The 13,926-nt window shown below is 39.5% G+C and overlaps 1 protein-coding gene across 1 annotated transcript in view; it reads left to right on the forward strand.

The window, feature by feature from the left end:
- SPATA16 (spermatogenesis associated 16) overlaps positions 1–13,926 on the forward strand; it is a gene marked incomplete at both ends in the record, with an annotated part of 95,285 nt that overhangs the window by 33,040 nt on the left and 48,319 nt on the right. Inside the window, one exon of the mRNA XM_082055296.1 lies at positions 9,559–9,648. Coding sequence (XP_081911422.1) covers positions 9,559–9,648 — 90 coding nt within the window. The remainder of the gene's footprint in view (positions 1–9,558; positions 9,649–13,926) is intronic.

A 13,926-nucleotide genomic window follows, 5' to 3' on the forward strand; every position in this document is an offset into this window, starting at 1 on the left:
ACTTGCAGACTTGGAATAAATCTACTGACGCTGGTAGTCACATTGTAAAATACAGGAACTGATATGAGAGTATACCAGCAAAAAATATTCTGCAGCATAATTAACACAAAGACAAAACTTGAAATATAATCAATAGCTATATTTTTCAAAGGGAGCAAATAAATTACTCCAAGCTATCCTCCTAAAAATAGCTTGCTGCCATCAGTTAACTAGTGCATATAGAATTTTTATTCCCATTGAGTTTTATGTCATCACCACATTGTAATGGTTTGCTGGTAATCCTTTGGCATTAATCATGAATCCAAATTAAAATATTCATTTCTGCATTTATTTGCATTTACTGAACTATTCTTCCTTTAATTTCATGTAAATTTCACACCTCCTGCATTCATTTCTGAAGCCTTATTAACCGAAAAAATCAGCTTTAACATTCTCACACCTAATTGTATCAAATATATAGAAGTGGGTTTTGCTAGGAAGAAATCTTACAAAATATCACAACTAGACAAATAGAGAAAAATTCCAGCAGCTTGGTTTTAAAGTGTTCAAGAACAGGCATCTTCAGGGCAATAGCTTTCCTATTCTTAAGAAGGGAAAAGGAGCACCATTTATATCATCAGCTTTAGATCCTGTATGATATGCCAAGTCTGGGTCCTCCTGAAAAGCAGAAATTGTTGTCTCTCGTTTCTTAATACCAAAATTTAAGGCTGTCTTTAGCATCACTGGCATAACTGAGGACACAAGCTGGATTCCGATCATTTGTCAGGCCGATACAAAAGATTTACCCTTCACAATCAAACCCTATTAAAATCACTTCTCATCTGTCAAAGCCTTAAACAAACATACCATGTATTGACCTCACCAAGCAACATCTGCAGTAACCTACTTGACCACCACTTTTCATCATAAGATAGCCATCAAAATAATTTCTGATTTGCAGTCTGAAGCTATAAAATGAATCACACAATATTTACATGCCCTGTGGTCCTTTTGGCCCAGGCATTATGGCATACCAGGGTTTAATGATCTTAATAACCCCATATGGCTTGCTGAGAAATTAGATTTTCCCTTTGGTTGCAGAAGGCAATTTTCAATTATAGCAGATGGCAAAACAGTGAAGGTCTGAAAAGTCAAGAACTGACTAAGAAAGTGCAGATTAGTACTTAGGCCTTATGTTGCTCAGCCCAGTAATGTCAGTGGTTAGATTTTTGCCCCAAATGAAAACAATCTTGAAGCAGAGCACAGCATTTCAGCAGAGCAGCCCCCCAATTATGCCGGCTTTTCAGAGGGCCAGGCCTAACAGAGAAATCCATAAAGCTGCAGTTGCATGTAACAGCCCCCGGTGCATCACGTATACAGCTCAGCAACCGTTGAGATTCAATTTTGCCTGAAATTGGAAAGAGTGATGCTGAACTCTATGACAACTGAAGATGGAAGAACCTTCAAAACACGAGATGCACTACTTTCTCAATGAGACTCTATATTCCTTTACAGTTTCTTTGTTTATTTTGCTTTTTTCCTCCAAGCAAGCTAAAATTAGCCTCCATTGACACCATGTGTCTTACTGTTTGCACATGAGCAAATAATACAGGAACTTTCTATTGGAAATATGGTTTTGATGCTCCACTAATGCTTTCTCAGCTGCTGTGGTCCTCATGGCACGCAAGATTTGAAGAATGACAGACACGTGGCTTGATCCAGTTGCCTAAACATAGACTGCTGTTTGTAGAGACCCTGCCCAGCTGCAACATGGCTGCTGGTGCCACAGGGCTCCTCTGGAAAAAAGCTCCTCAGCAGGGGAAGGAGGCTGCCCACCAGAGGTGAGGAGTCCCACCTCTTCCCAACAGGATCACCATCATGCCACAGGAAGCCCACGGTTGTGGTGGGGCATGCAATGGGAATTGCCATCTGGAAGAATGTTTGTTACCCACCTCCTCTCAGAGCATCCCTGGGCTTTCCTCTCTGCCCTCCTTCCTTCGATCTTGAAATTCTGAACGTAAATGCTGAGGGGAGAAAGAGGAATCAGACATTGTGACAAGTTTATTTAACATTTCCTCTAAGTAATGCCTGAAAAATATGTTCATGATAATGGGGACTGCTGTACAGAGCTATTAAAAATCTTCAGGAGTTAGCAAAGATTTTCCTGTGTCCTTGCAGATTCTACTCCACAGCATAACCTGCTGCCAATTCTCTCCCTCCCTTCTGGAAAGGCAATGCATGGAGAATGTAATAAATCTGTAAAACCTTTTCTACTCTGCCTTTTTATGCGTTTGGTGGAAGGCAGGGCTCTCTAATGCCTCTTGCACAATTCATAGGGAGACACATGAAGCAGAATATAGCACCTCTGTTAAGTAGTACATGATTGCTTTAGTGATGACTTAACAGAGGGAATTCTCTTATGGAGGCACGGTGTGAAAAAAATCTAAACCAGCTGAAGCCTCAGAGATTTAATTCTAAATCCTCTGCATTTTTCCCCATCAACTTTTGAAATACAAATGGTTTAAAATAATTATTAATGATCAAGCTTTATGCAATATCTGTCAGAAAAAATAAAAGGGCATCTCAAAACTTGGTCATTGTATTACAGACAGAATAAGTCAGAACTCTTTAATCCTGATTAATTCAGAACTTCCAGACTAATAATTCAATATTCAGCTACTTCTTCATTCCTTAGCTTCCTTATTCTGCACCTTTAAAATAGGTCTACATTAGAGTAAGTTGAAGAATGGAATTCCAGTGAAATATTAGATAATAAAAAATAAATAATGCAATGATGGTATGATACAGTGCAGTCAGTGGACAATAAAATGAAGACAATAGAAGAAGAGCACAAGAAGAGCATGGATTTTTAGGTAGAAGAAGAAAAATGAGAAACATAATGGCTGATTCGGCTCATCTGTGGGAAGTCTGTAGCGTAAAATATACTTTGCTCTAAACTACTTTCCTAATCTCTTTACCTCAGAAAAGGGAAGAAAAAGAAAGAGAATAATTAGCAGCATCTAATTACTTCAGCAATTGTGTTAGGTATATTGCAATATACATAATAGATGAGATATTATTAATACAAAGCTATTCCATTGAGATACTCTGGATAATATAAACCAGAAGTATTCTTAAAATAATTTTTTCTCATGCAGTATTTCAAATATTTCTATGAACTTAAACTTATTACTTTTTAAATGAGAAGCCAACTCTCTGGATTCCAATACTCAACTGCAAATCATATGTTATTTTCAGGTTGATATATCAATGACATAGTTCCTGTCTTATGGGCTGAGACTTCCTCCATTGAGGTCAAAGGCTATATTCCCCTTTACCTTGATGATGCTACGTTGCAAAAACACATCTACACAATGTGTGGTGGGATCCTATTTAGGAAAAGCATATTTGGAAAAAATAAGTGCCCCAGAAGAAATACAATTCCTCATAGAAGGAAAAGTCTAGGAACATCAAACTGTTTTATAAGAGCTGAGATACATGACAGCAGTCCTAATGGCATCAGAAAATTTGGTGATCAAGAAAGTGGCACATGTACAGCTGGAAAGTGAGTGGGCAGCACATTATGCAAAAAAGACAGGGAATGCAGAGTATCTCCACTTGCGTTAAGATGCTTTAGAAGCTTTGAAACAAGATCTTTCTAAAAATCTTTTTGTTCTGGACTGGAGAACATTCTCCTTTTTACCACCTTCACAGCTGAGGAATCGAGACCTATATAGCACATTTATCTTATGCTTGCAATTCAAAGCAAATTGCTGCTGCAAAACCTTTTAGCATGGCAGTTATATTTCACTTTAGTGACAGAGAAAAGGCGTTGTGTGAAACCTTTTTTGGGAACCCACACTTCCTCCCTTCCTGTCTGTTTCGATATGAAAACTTCATGAGATGATTTCTTTTTTGCACTGAAGGTCCTCACCCTTAGATGCCATAACTGCATTTATTTCCAATTGGTTGTACAAAAATCCAACTGCACAAAGACAAGTCAGGTGTCCTCCTTCAGTGTAAAAGGATTTGGTCTCATTCTTGATCCACATAAATTTAGTAGAAGCTTTTCTGTCTTTGCAGCTGTTTGGTTGGTTCAATGGTGACAACTACATTAGAAGGGATCCCTAATGATTTATCAGATGGCCACCAAATACACGCATTCTGGATTCTGCCAGATTTGCCTTGATAAGCAGTATTTGAGTATTTGGTACAGCTGCTCTTGTAGCTACATCTACCAAGCAGCCCTGGCCTCTTCATCCTCCAGCTTTTATCCATATAACACAGATATTATGTAATTTTGCGTGTTGCTTCTTTTTAAAGAGTGGCCAGGGCAGGGAGAGAAGGGTGCTCCGTCCTTCAGAGACCAGAGGGGACACAGGGGAGAAGGGTCCCCAAGCACAGGGCAGAGTTGTCTCAGTCCCAGCCAGGCATTTGGTGGCAATAGATAGAAAACTCCTCATGGACTGAGAGGGCTGAACCTGTCCAGCCACCAAGAGACTGAAACCAAGCTCAGGAGAAAGGTCATACCTCTCTCACATGTCCATGCAGGTGGCTCTCCTTACCACAAACACCCTCCATCTCCATTTAATTATTAATACCCACTAGCACTGAAACCACCACTCTCTTGTCCTCTGAGAGAAAGTACTTCTGCATGCCTGCTTTCACAAGCCTACCAAATATTTCCACCAGCTTGTTGCAACAATGAAGTGGGCTTTTTTCCTCTTCAGTATGTCAGTTTTGGTAAACACTCACCCAGAGCAAGGAAGGCCACAAGCTTTTGTGCATCCAAGATGCATCTCTTGGTTCCATACAACAGCACCAGGAGAAGTGCTTTAGCATAGAAAGTTGGCTGCAGGCAAATGTACCACCATGAGGTCCTCAAATAACACTTAAATGAAATCATAGCGTAGCTGTACATGCACATTGCAGGAAAACATGATAAGCCTGATTCCTAGCTACCACAGGATTCAGGAATTTGAGGTTTGGGAATTTGGCTGCCTCTAGTAGAGCTGAACTCTTAAACCAGCACTTGGGATCACAGAACAGAGCATGTCAGACTCAGATGTAAGACTAGTACCACATTGTATCACCAGCTCTACTGATTGACAGTATTCACTGAAGATAAAAGTATTGTATTAGTCCACAGAAACTGAATACATGGCTCTGCTGAATACTAGTTGACACATTGCACTGACATTATATGTAATGTGGTGAAGAACACCTCAGCGACTGCATCTGTGCAGTCACTTCACACCAGCAACACATGGATGTACCAGCACAGCTTGCTGCCACACCAGCCCGTGCTGGCTCCACGTCTCTCTGCAAAGCGGCACATATTGTTTTAGCACTGAATTTCCAGTTCTGATAAATCACCTAATTCCTCTCTAATAATCAATTGTAGTTGACTATCAAAACGCATTTGTATAGAAGACCACACTCTATCATAGGAAGGCACAGACAACTAAGAAAAAGCTTCTGCCACTCTAACTACATGCACCTCTACAAACAAGCCAACTTTTCCTCACAGTACTAGCGAGAAAAAAAAATTTACCTGTTCTATTGGTGAAGCATATTTTTTTTCTGCTTGTTTCATCTATAGAATCATCTTATTGACTTTTTCTTGGTCTATAAAGGCCAAACACGAATGATGTGGTGGATAGTAGCAAAGGCACATTTCACATCAGTCAGTTTAGAGTTAAATTGCCATTGCATTGGGGAAGGAATTCAATAGAGAATGTGTACCTTTGAGAAAAGGCAATGTGATTTCTAGCAGCTAGTTTTCATGTAGCAATCAGAGTTTCTTGACACATCTGTTTTCTTAACACCAAGCAGTAAGACTGAAAGAAAAACTTGGAGAGAAAACCACACACTAACATGTGCATAATAGGAAGAGAGTTGATGCCTTCTTCCTCTCTCCTCACAGTTTAAAAAAAGGATAATAGGACAAACACTGTATTATTTTTAAGAGAAGATGTCAAGATGAAAAAATGAAAATGTCAAAAACAAGGCTGATATACAGCATTACTTAAGGACTGTTTTGTTGAGAAAAACTGACCAAATGATTTACGAAAGGCTTTTAGCAGGGCAATCTTTGGATTACAGTGAAGATGAAAAATAAATGAAAATCTATTTCAAGTTTACTTTAGTCTAGTCATTTGACAGATGGGGGAAAAACCTGGCAAGAACACAAGTTTTAATCTTCAGATGTAGTGACTTTATTTGCAGTTCTGTGGATTAGAAGTTTTCTCTGTGCAAAATAAGAGCTATCCATTTTCAGACGATTCCTGTCAAAACTTTTTCTACCTGAATCTCCCTTGAGAAGCACGTGAGTAAAAAGACCAAAGGGTTGATGCTTCTGCTGCTGGCACAAATCACCACGTACAAAGATTGTCCTGACTGTGATGCAGCCGGCATGTCCAACACCTTCTCCCCTTCCTAATTTTGCTTTCAAGACTCTCTCTTGAAACACATCCCTTCTAATTAATTACTGGGTTAACCAGCCTAGTATCAAGACTGCTCATGGCTGGAGGTGGATCTTGGAGCATGGACTTGTTCTCAGTATGCACAGCCTGGCACATTTCTGCCTGGCCAGATGGGTCTCCCATCTGCTCTTATTTGAAGGAGAACTTCATGAAATTAGGGTTTTCCTCTTAACCTTTGTTTGTACAATTCCTTTGCTTCCTATTTTCATTCAGGTTTTGTTTGTTCAGGGTTGAGTTGTGGTCTTCTGTTTGTTTTGGGTTTGTTTGTTTGGTTTTGTTGCTGCTTTTCTCCTTTTCACCAAAATCACCTGAAACACAGCAGAGTCAGTTTTAAAAGCCGAAGGAATAGCTCTGCATAATTTTAGTCACACCTGGCATTGAATCAGCACTGCTCTGCATAAAGGCTACTAAACTGGAGCTGCATCAGTACAGCAAAGGGCTACTTTGGGGTAGAGCAATAATATAGCAGAAATTTTTAGTGTGTAGGCTACAGAGAGCCTAACAACATCAAACCAAACCGCCAGGAGTCAAAGGTAGCTTTCTGATGTTTGTTCAAGCTATTAGAGCATAGTATAATATTTTTCAGCATAGAATTCATAGATAAAGAGAAGCAGTTGATCTTTTTGAGACTAGTAAAAAAATCAAGATGGAAAATGGAGAGCCAGTATCTAATTCTTTGAAAATCTGCTACAGTTCTATATTTATTATAAGCCTATCATAGCACATCCTGCTCAAAGACTTACAGAAAGTATGTTGCTAAGTACCAGGGAATTATTGATTTTTTAATTTTTTTCCCCTCATAGTGCTATTGCTTGGCTGAGGTAGAACCAATAACTTGCAGAGGGGAGAAAAAAAAAGGAAAATCAATATCACTATTATCAACTGTTGACTACAGTTTACAGCAGCAATAATCTCCTTTAAAATACCTTGCAGAAGTACCAGTTGTCATCTATGTAAGGTATTACCGTTTTGGTCAAATCATTAAATGCTCACAGTACTTGATCTTTCAATGATTTTGTTTTGATTAAATTAAATTTTGGTGACCATCACTATTGTCTAAACTTCAGATTTGAACCATGTTTGGCTGAGAACTGTAGTGTTCGCTGTTGGCATTATAATTTTGTTACTGAAAAGAGTGATTTGTTCCCCTCACCAATAGCAACTCCAGAAATGCCTGAAGTTACACGATCAGCACTGGTTTGCCCCCCACACCTTTTTCCCAGAGATATAGTTCCTGCAGGGTAATGCTGTGTCTCAATACAGTTTTGTGAGCTTTTTTTTTTTTTAAATGGTGGACTGGAAAAGCATAGTTCTGAGATAGTTCCTGGTTCCTATATCACCCTAGAATGGTCTTCAGCAAAGTTGCATCTCCAGAGCACAGTGCAGCTCTGCTCATACGGACTAAACCTTTACTGTGCCAGCAGAACAGAAATGTCTCTGGTTTCATGTAACTTACATTTGAGTTTAGCACAGTAGCAGGATTGTGATGCACTTGACCCAATTTCCTCCATTTCCTGCACACTACATGGTTCACAGACCATTTTTGGTACTCTCAAACTAATGTCAGAGAAAAGTACTTGCATGTTCTGCATGATCTGTGCACAAAATACAAGCAACAGCTAACGAAGACACAGGAATCCAAAGCAAGGACAAACCTGCAAGACGGCTTTGAACAGCATGTAATGAGACATTTTGTTTAAGGGAACAGATTAAGGCTAGTCTGAAATAAAAGCCCTAGCTGCCTACAATATAGATATAAGGTCCTCAACATTAGCTTCTCTGACCTACTGATCCACTCCTAATGTATCTAATTACTTGCAAATATAGATATAACCATTCAGAGCTTTCTGTATGCCTTGGAGAAAGTGCCTGCAGAGTGAACCTCATGCATAAGCCTACAGCATCTTGGAGACACTTTTAGGTTTTAACAGATTCTGAAAGTTCCTTTAAAGGCCCCAGACATACAGCCCATGAGTGCTGAAAACATATAGAAAAGACAGTTATTTGCCTTCTAAAATGCACTGGGTGTTTCCATACATGTGACTTCATAGCTAAATGTGTTTACAAATATATATATGTCAGTTTCAAGACAATAAATAAGCTTTAATAAAATATTTGGTTAGAAGAGGATTAGTTCTGTGGTTGTTAGATTGAAATCACAATAGCAGCTGTATTTAATCCTATCATGGTATCCAAAGCTACCAATGAGGAAACAAAAGCCAGTCTGCAAGTTTCCTTTGTAGTAGAAGGTAGCCTTAATCTCTTTGTTCACTTGGTAAATTACTATTGAATACTTAGTATTTGTCATTACATGCATGTTTTATAAAGCCTCGCATCCTAGAACACCCTTTATGTACCTTTTCTTCAAAGCTGGGGAGAAGTGCTGACCAGAGAAGCCAGTGACTTGCTGGAGATATCACAAGCGGAACTAATCAGATGTAGAAGGAGCTGTCACTCTTGCCCTCCCCCTGCCCACATCAGAAGGACACCCTGCCTGCCAATCTAACCATTTAAGCTATTTTTACTCTTCCATTTTTTCTCATATTGACTTAAAGCCTGTAATTGGTTACACCTGGAATTACCTCTGTTGTAGTTAAAGGTCTAAGAAACATGCCAAGGTCCACCCACATAGAACCCACCACTTGTACAGGAAGTATTTTAACATCTTCTAAGCAAACATTAAAATACATTCTAGATGCACAGTTCTTCCAGGTAGACAGGTCAGACAACTGCAACTCATGTTAGTGGATGTAGGGTTTAACAAGAAGTTGTACTGCAGCATTTTGGCTTATGTTATCTGCAAGCTAAAGGCAATATAGCATATTGCCTCAGAACTTTTTTTCTAGAACAATACACAAAACCCTAATGAAACTGCATTTATGATATAAGCTCAATAAAATTTTAATAATGTTTGTTCATATATCACAGCTGTCAAGAGAAAGTGACAGTTCACATTACATTTGAGACACACAGTGCTGAGTTACATAGAATAAGTGTATACAGTATGTGTCTTAGTCACAGTTTGATTATCAGTAGCATTTAAGGATTTAAGAATCAGAAATCTAAACTTGTCTATCCCTCTTGTCTTTTCAAGGAGCATTATTCTGAACCCAGCTTATTTCCGGAACCACCTGCGCCAAGCCGCCGTGTTTCGGTGCTTAGAAAGATACTCTGAAGCTGCAAGGTACTCCGCTGCTCGAGGATTTCTAATGGTTTCTCTGTACCTCTTTCATTTCAGCTCTCAGTAGTAAGGATATCATCTTATATCCAGGCTTTTCCAAAATCAGCAGGAGCTTTGCGTTGGCTTTGTGTATATGATCTCGCACGCAGCAGAGCTCCAATCCTCCCAGTTGGCATAACATGAATAATCCAAATTATGTCCCTAGTTGGCAGTTAGACTAATGCACATAGGAGGACTTACTCGTTCTCAGGTGGAGGGGTGAGCCCTGGTCAGGTCCCAGGGCTGCACTGGGGGAAAAGCTCCATGCACACAAGCACCTTCCACTCCCTGGTTTCACCACAGCCCTGGGCAGAAACTCAGGGGTGCTTAGAGGGGAATTCGGGAAGGGAAAAATAAATAAATAAATAAATAAATAAATAAATAAATAAATACATAAATCAAGATCTCAGGGTACACTGTGATATGCTGCAAAATTTAGCCTGTGTGCAGCTGATGAGACTGCTGGTGCGAACGGGAACTGCTGGCAGGAGGAAAGACTGCAAGAGGAAGCTCTGCTTGTATACTTGCGTTAATGCTGCCAAAACTTAAAAGTTCCAAATGTGGCAGAAGTTTTTAACCATTTAACATGCTTAAAAGAAAATGATGCATGGGGAAATGCAATGGTGACTTGATATGTATCGTCATTACTGCTAACCTTAGACACTTAGAGAGGACTGTTCAGCTGAAGACCATGAGGTATATCACAAAATATTTCACAAATCATTAGCTAACTAATGGCAGAACAGTCAGTGCAAATTAGGCAAGAGACTGAAAGGGTCACTTTGCTCATCATTTAAGATTGATGTTAGCGGTAGAGCTCTGAAGCTATTAAAATAGCAGCAAAACAGTTTGTATAGGGAGTGGAAGAAGACTTTATCCAAGCGGAGTTGCAGAGAGGATTTGGGAAGATGAACTTCAATTTTCTGTGCTGGATTTCAGCCAATACCCCAGGACTTTTCTTTCTGCAGGACACACATTGAGATTATGTCAAAGCGATCTGCACTAGCTTTCACATGTCAGGACAGGGAGTAGGATTCAGTTCCCCAAGACAAGGAAAAAGCTTTTCCAAATTTCTTTAGAAATGTGATTTCAGATAAACCTGGAATATTTCACTTCACTGTTAACCCACCTATTCCTTCAAAAAACAACCAAACAAAAAAACCCCACCACACACCACAAACAGCTCACTTTGCAAATAAAGCTGTTTCAAATAGAGAAAGCACCTTGTTGAAAAACAATGAAGTGTTGTGATAGTTCCTATATCTCCTTTTATATCTCACTGATAGAGGTCTCATTGTCCTAAAATCTTGTTAAGGTGTTGATTCAGAAAGAAATTATGACCTACTGAATCCTCAACAGCCGAGATCCACTGATCAACCATACATTTTAAAGCTCCATTAGGAGAACGTTGTTCTGTAACAGGTGGGGGATCATGTCTAGGATACTTTCAAACCCCAACATTCACTAGTATTGCAACAGGTGAAGTAATACACGGAAAACAGTTTGGGGTGCTGAAGTGAGGAAGGGGCAGGGGAGATGGGAGGAGAAAGGGGTTCTCCCCTTGAAGAAGTCACACTGAAGATTTAAAAAAAAAAGAAAAAAAAAATAGCCTTTCAAAAACGTATCTTTCCTAAGAAGCAATACATATACCTGCCCATATTTAAGACGATGGTAAGAACACCAAGGTGTTCATAAATATGATTTCAAAAATTTTTTTTTAAATCATAGTTGGTGTTACTGCAGATAAGCAATCAGTAAGTTTACTACATCAGCAGGCAAGAAGGAACTTTGTCAGCCTTTTTTTTCCCCTACATCAAGTAGCTTTCAGGAAACTAGATGATTTTAAATGAGATTATGTATTTTGTAAAGGAGAGGAACATTCTGACAGACTGAATCTAGAGTGGTTCCAAAAGCAGTGACTATAGCAGTATTCAGAGTTTAGCCTAGTTTAACATAGTGTTATAGCAACTGTGCAGAGCTGCTTCTGCAGATTGTGTTAAACTAAGCTTAGCACTACTTCTGTCATCTCACCAGAGTCACTGGTCTTAGTCGAACCCTAGTAATGGTGCAGTATGTAGTCTGCTCCTTACAGACCTACTATGGCATACAAATATTCAGTTGCAGTTGCTGGAAATAAAAACTTGTTTTTTCTTAGCATAAACTGTCATTTATTTCTGCTTGCTTCTCGCACAAGAACAAGGTCACTGTATTTCTTTTTCTGCTTTAAGTATTCCTTACTTTCTCACTCCATTCATTTGCTTTTTTAAGTTATTGCATAGTCCATTAAATACACCCAGAACTGCATGGTATGTGAACAGGAGTGACTGGATGTGAACAGTACTGCTTGGCACAAGTAATGTAGATAATCACATTTAACTCAGCCTACCTATCAAGCTGAGATCCCCTGAGATTTTGCCTCTGAGGAGGTACCAGACCAAATTCTTCATTCAGAGAAAGTCGTAGGCTAGAGTGGGGTCAACTGTAATTTAAGCTTCTCTCAAGTTCCTCAGTGTGTAATTTTGACTAGTACAGTGCAGTGTCGGGAGAATAAGCATATGAAGCGGTCTAAATGCAAGGACATCTGAATTAATGTAAAGAGTCTGATATGCCCAGATCTGCAACACTTCTGAATTTTGTCAGCTGTGTAGAGATTCCTTCAGGATAGCACTGTGATAGGATGCTACCATGTAGAGTGCAGCCTAAGGCCATTTGGCATTGTAAAGCAATCCTAGAAATACCATGGTGGGGTCACAGCATCTGCGAACAATGAATTCTAAAGTGCTGCAACCATTTTCACTAGGATGTCAGCTAGTAAATATATTTCTCCTCTGTTGGTATATCTGATGTTAGGAGACTGCACTTGATAAACAAAGTCAAGACTTAAACCTCAGAAGGGGAGAAAACCAACTTCAGTTGAAAGACCATCCTGGCCCTTGAACAAATGGGCATAAATGCATTATATACAAATTTAGCTTGGAAGTTATCATGAAGTTTTATGCATTAGAATGCACTTAGGCTTAGGATCAGCTTCCAATAGCAGCTACTGAAAGTACCCTGCCAAAGACGAGGAGTCATAGCTGATAAAAGACCACTTAATAACCAGAATGGAAAGTTCAGGAAAGGGTCCTAGGCTCACTTCTGTCACAAAACAGAAAATGCTCTTGGAGAAAGCTGAGAAGAATCCAACCCTCCTCACAATACAAGGGCTGGTACTTTAGGGAAGGAAGATATAAAGGACACATGTGTGCAAGGGAATGCATAAGCCACAGAAGAACCTTGGCAACCCGTACTGTCTCTAAAGACAGAGCAGCCAAACCACCAGACCTTGCTTTCAAGGACAAGAGTGCTAGAAAAAGAACATGCACCCAAAGTTGAGCCTCAAAGCCCCTGAAGAAAGAGGGGTCAGAGCCTGCGCATCCTTCAGGTCTCCAAGCCCACAGCTGCCTGTTACACATCCACAGGAGGTCTAACCAGATGAGCAATACAGCACGAAAACAATTTTCCTTCTTTACTCCAATAGTGAAAGCTACTCCTGACACTGAATAGTCTTGAATCAGTAGTAAGGTGAAATTTTGTAACTTACAGAAAAGTATGGCCACCTTTGCTTTGAAACTAGAGTTTTAAATACAGAAGAGATTTTGCCCCTTTACATCATTAAGCTGCATAGCTCTCATCTTCCTGCTAATCGAAATCCTGTGCTGATTTAACAGTGTCAGTATGTTCTGTGAAAAGCTTAAGATAGTTCTTTTATCACCAGCTAGAACACTAGTGACTTGAAATTAGTTGTATACATGAAGGGGAAAACAGACTGTCTGTCCCTCTGCCAGAACAAACAACTCATATTCATCTGACTGCATAGAGTAGGGGTAAGCAATCCTTAAGAAGGAGGAAGTTTTAGTATCTTAATAGCTGTGGCATGGCTGACTCAGCTTTTTGACATTCCTATTAAAAAATAAAAATAAAATAAATCAAGATAATCCCATTAGCTGAAAAGCAAACTAGGTCTGCAAGTAGCAAACCTCACCCCCCTGCATGTGTTCAGGTGTGTGTCCACTTTTAGTGAGACTTGAAAAATGAAACAGGTGAAAGCTAGGTGAATAATTTGCATTAGTTTGTACGTCCAGTTTTGGTTTTACAAAGCATAGAGTTGTACAAAGGAAAGATATACAAATAATTGGGGTTGTGGATACAAGCTCAGGAGTCACCAGCTCACAGCCTACTCCTGCCTCTGTGCTTCCCACC

Source organism: Streptopelia decaocto (assembly GCF_964273445.1).
Source record: "Streptopelia decaocto genome assembly, chromosome: 6".
In the NCBI taxonomy this organism is placed as follows: domain Eukaryota; kingdom Metazoa; phylum Chordata; class Aves; order Columbiformes; family Columbidae; genus Streptopelia; species Streptopelia decaocto.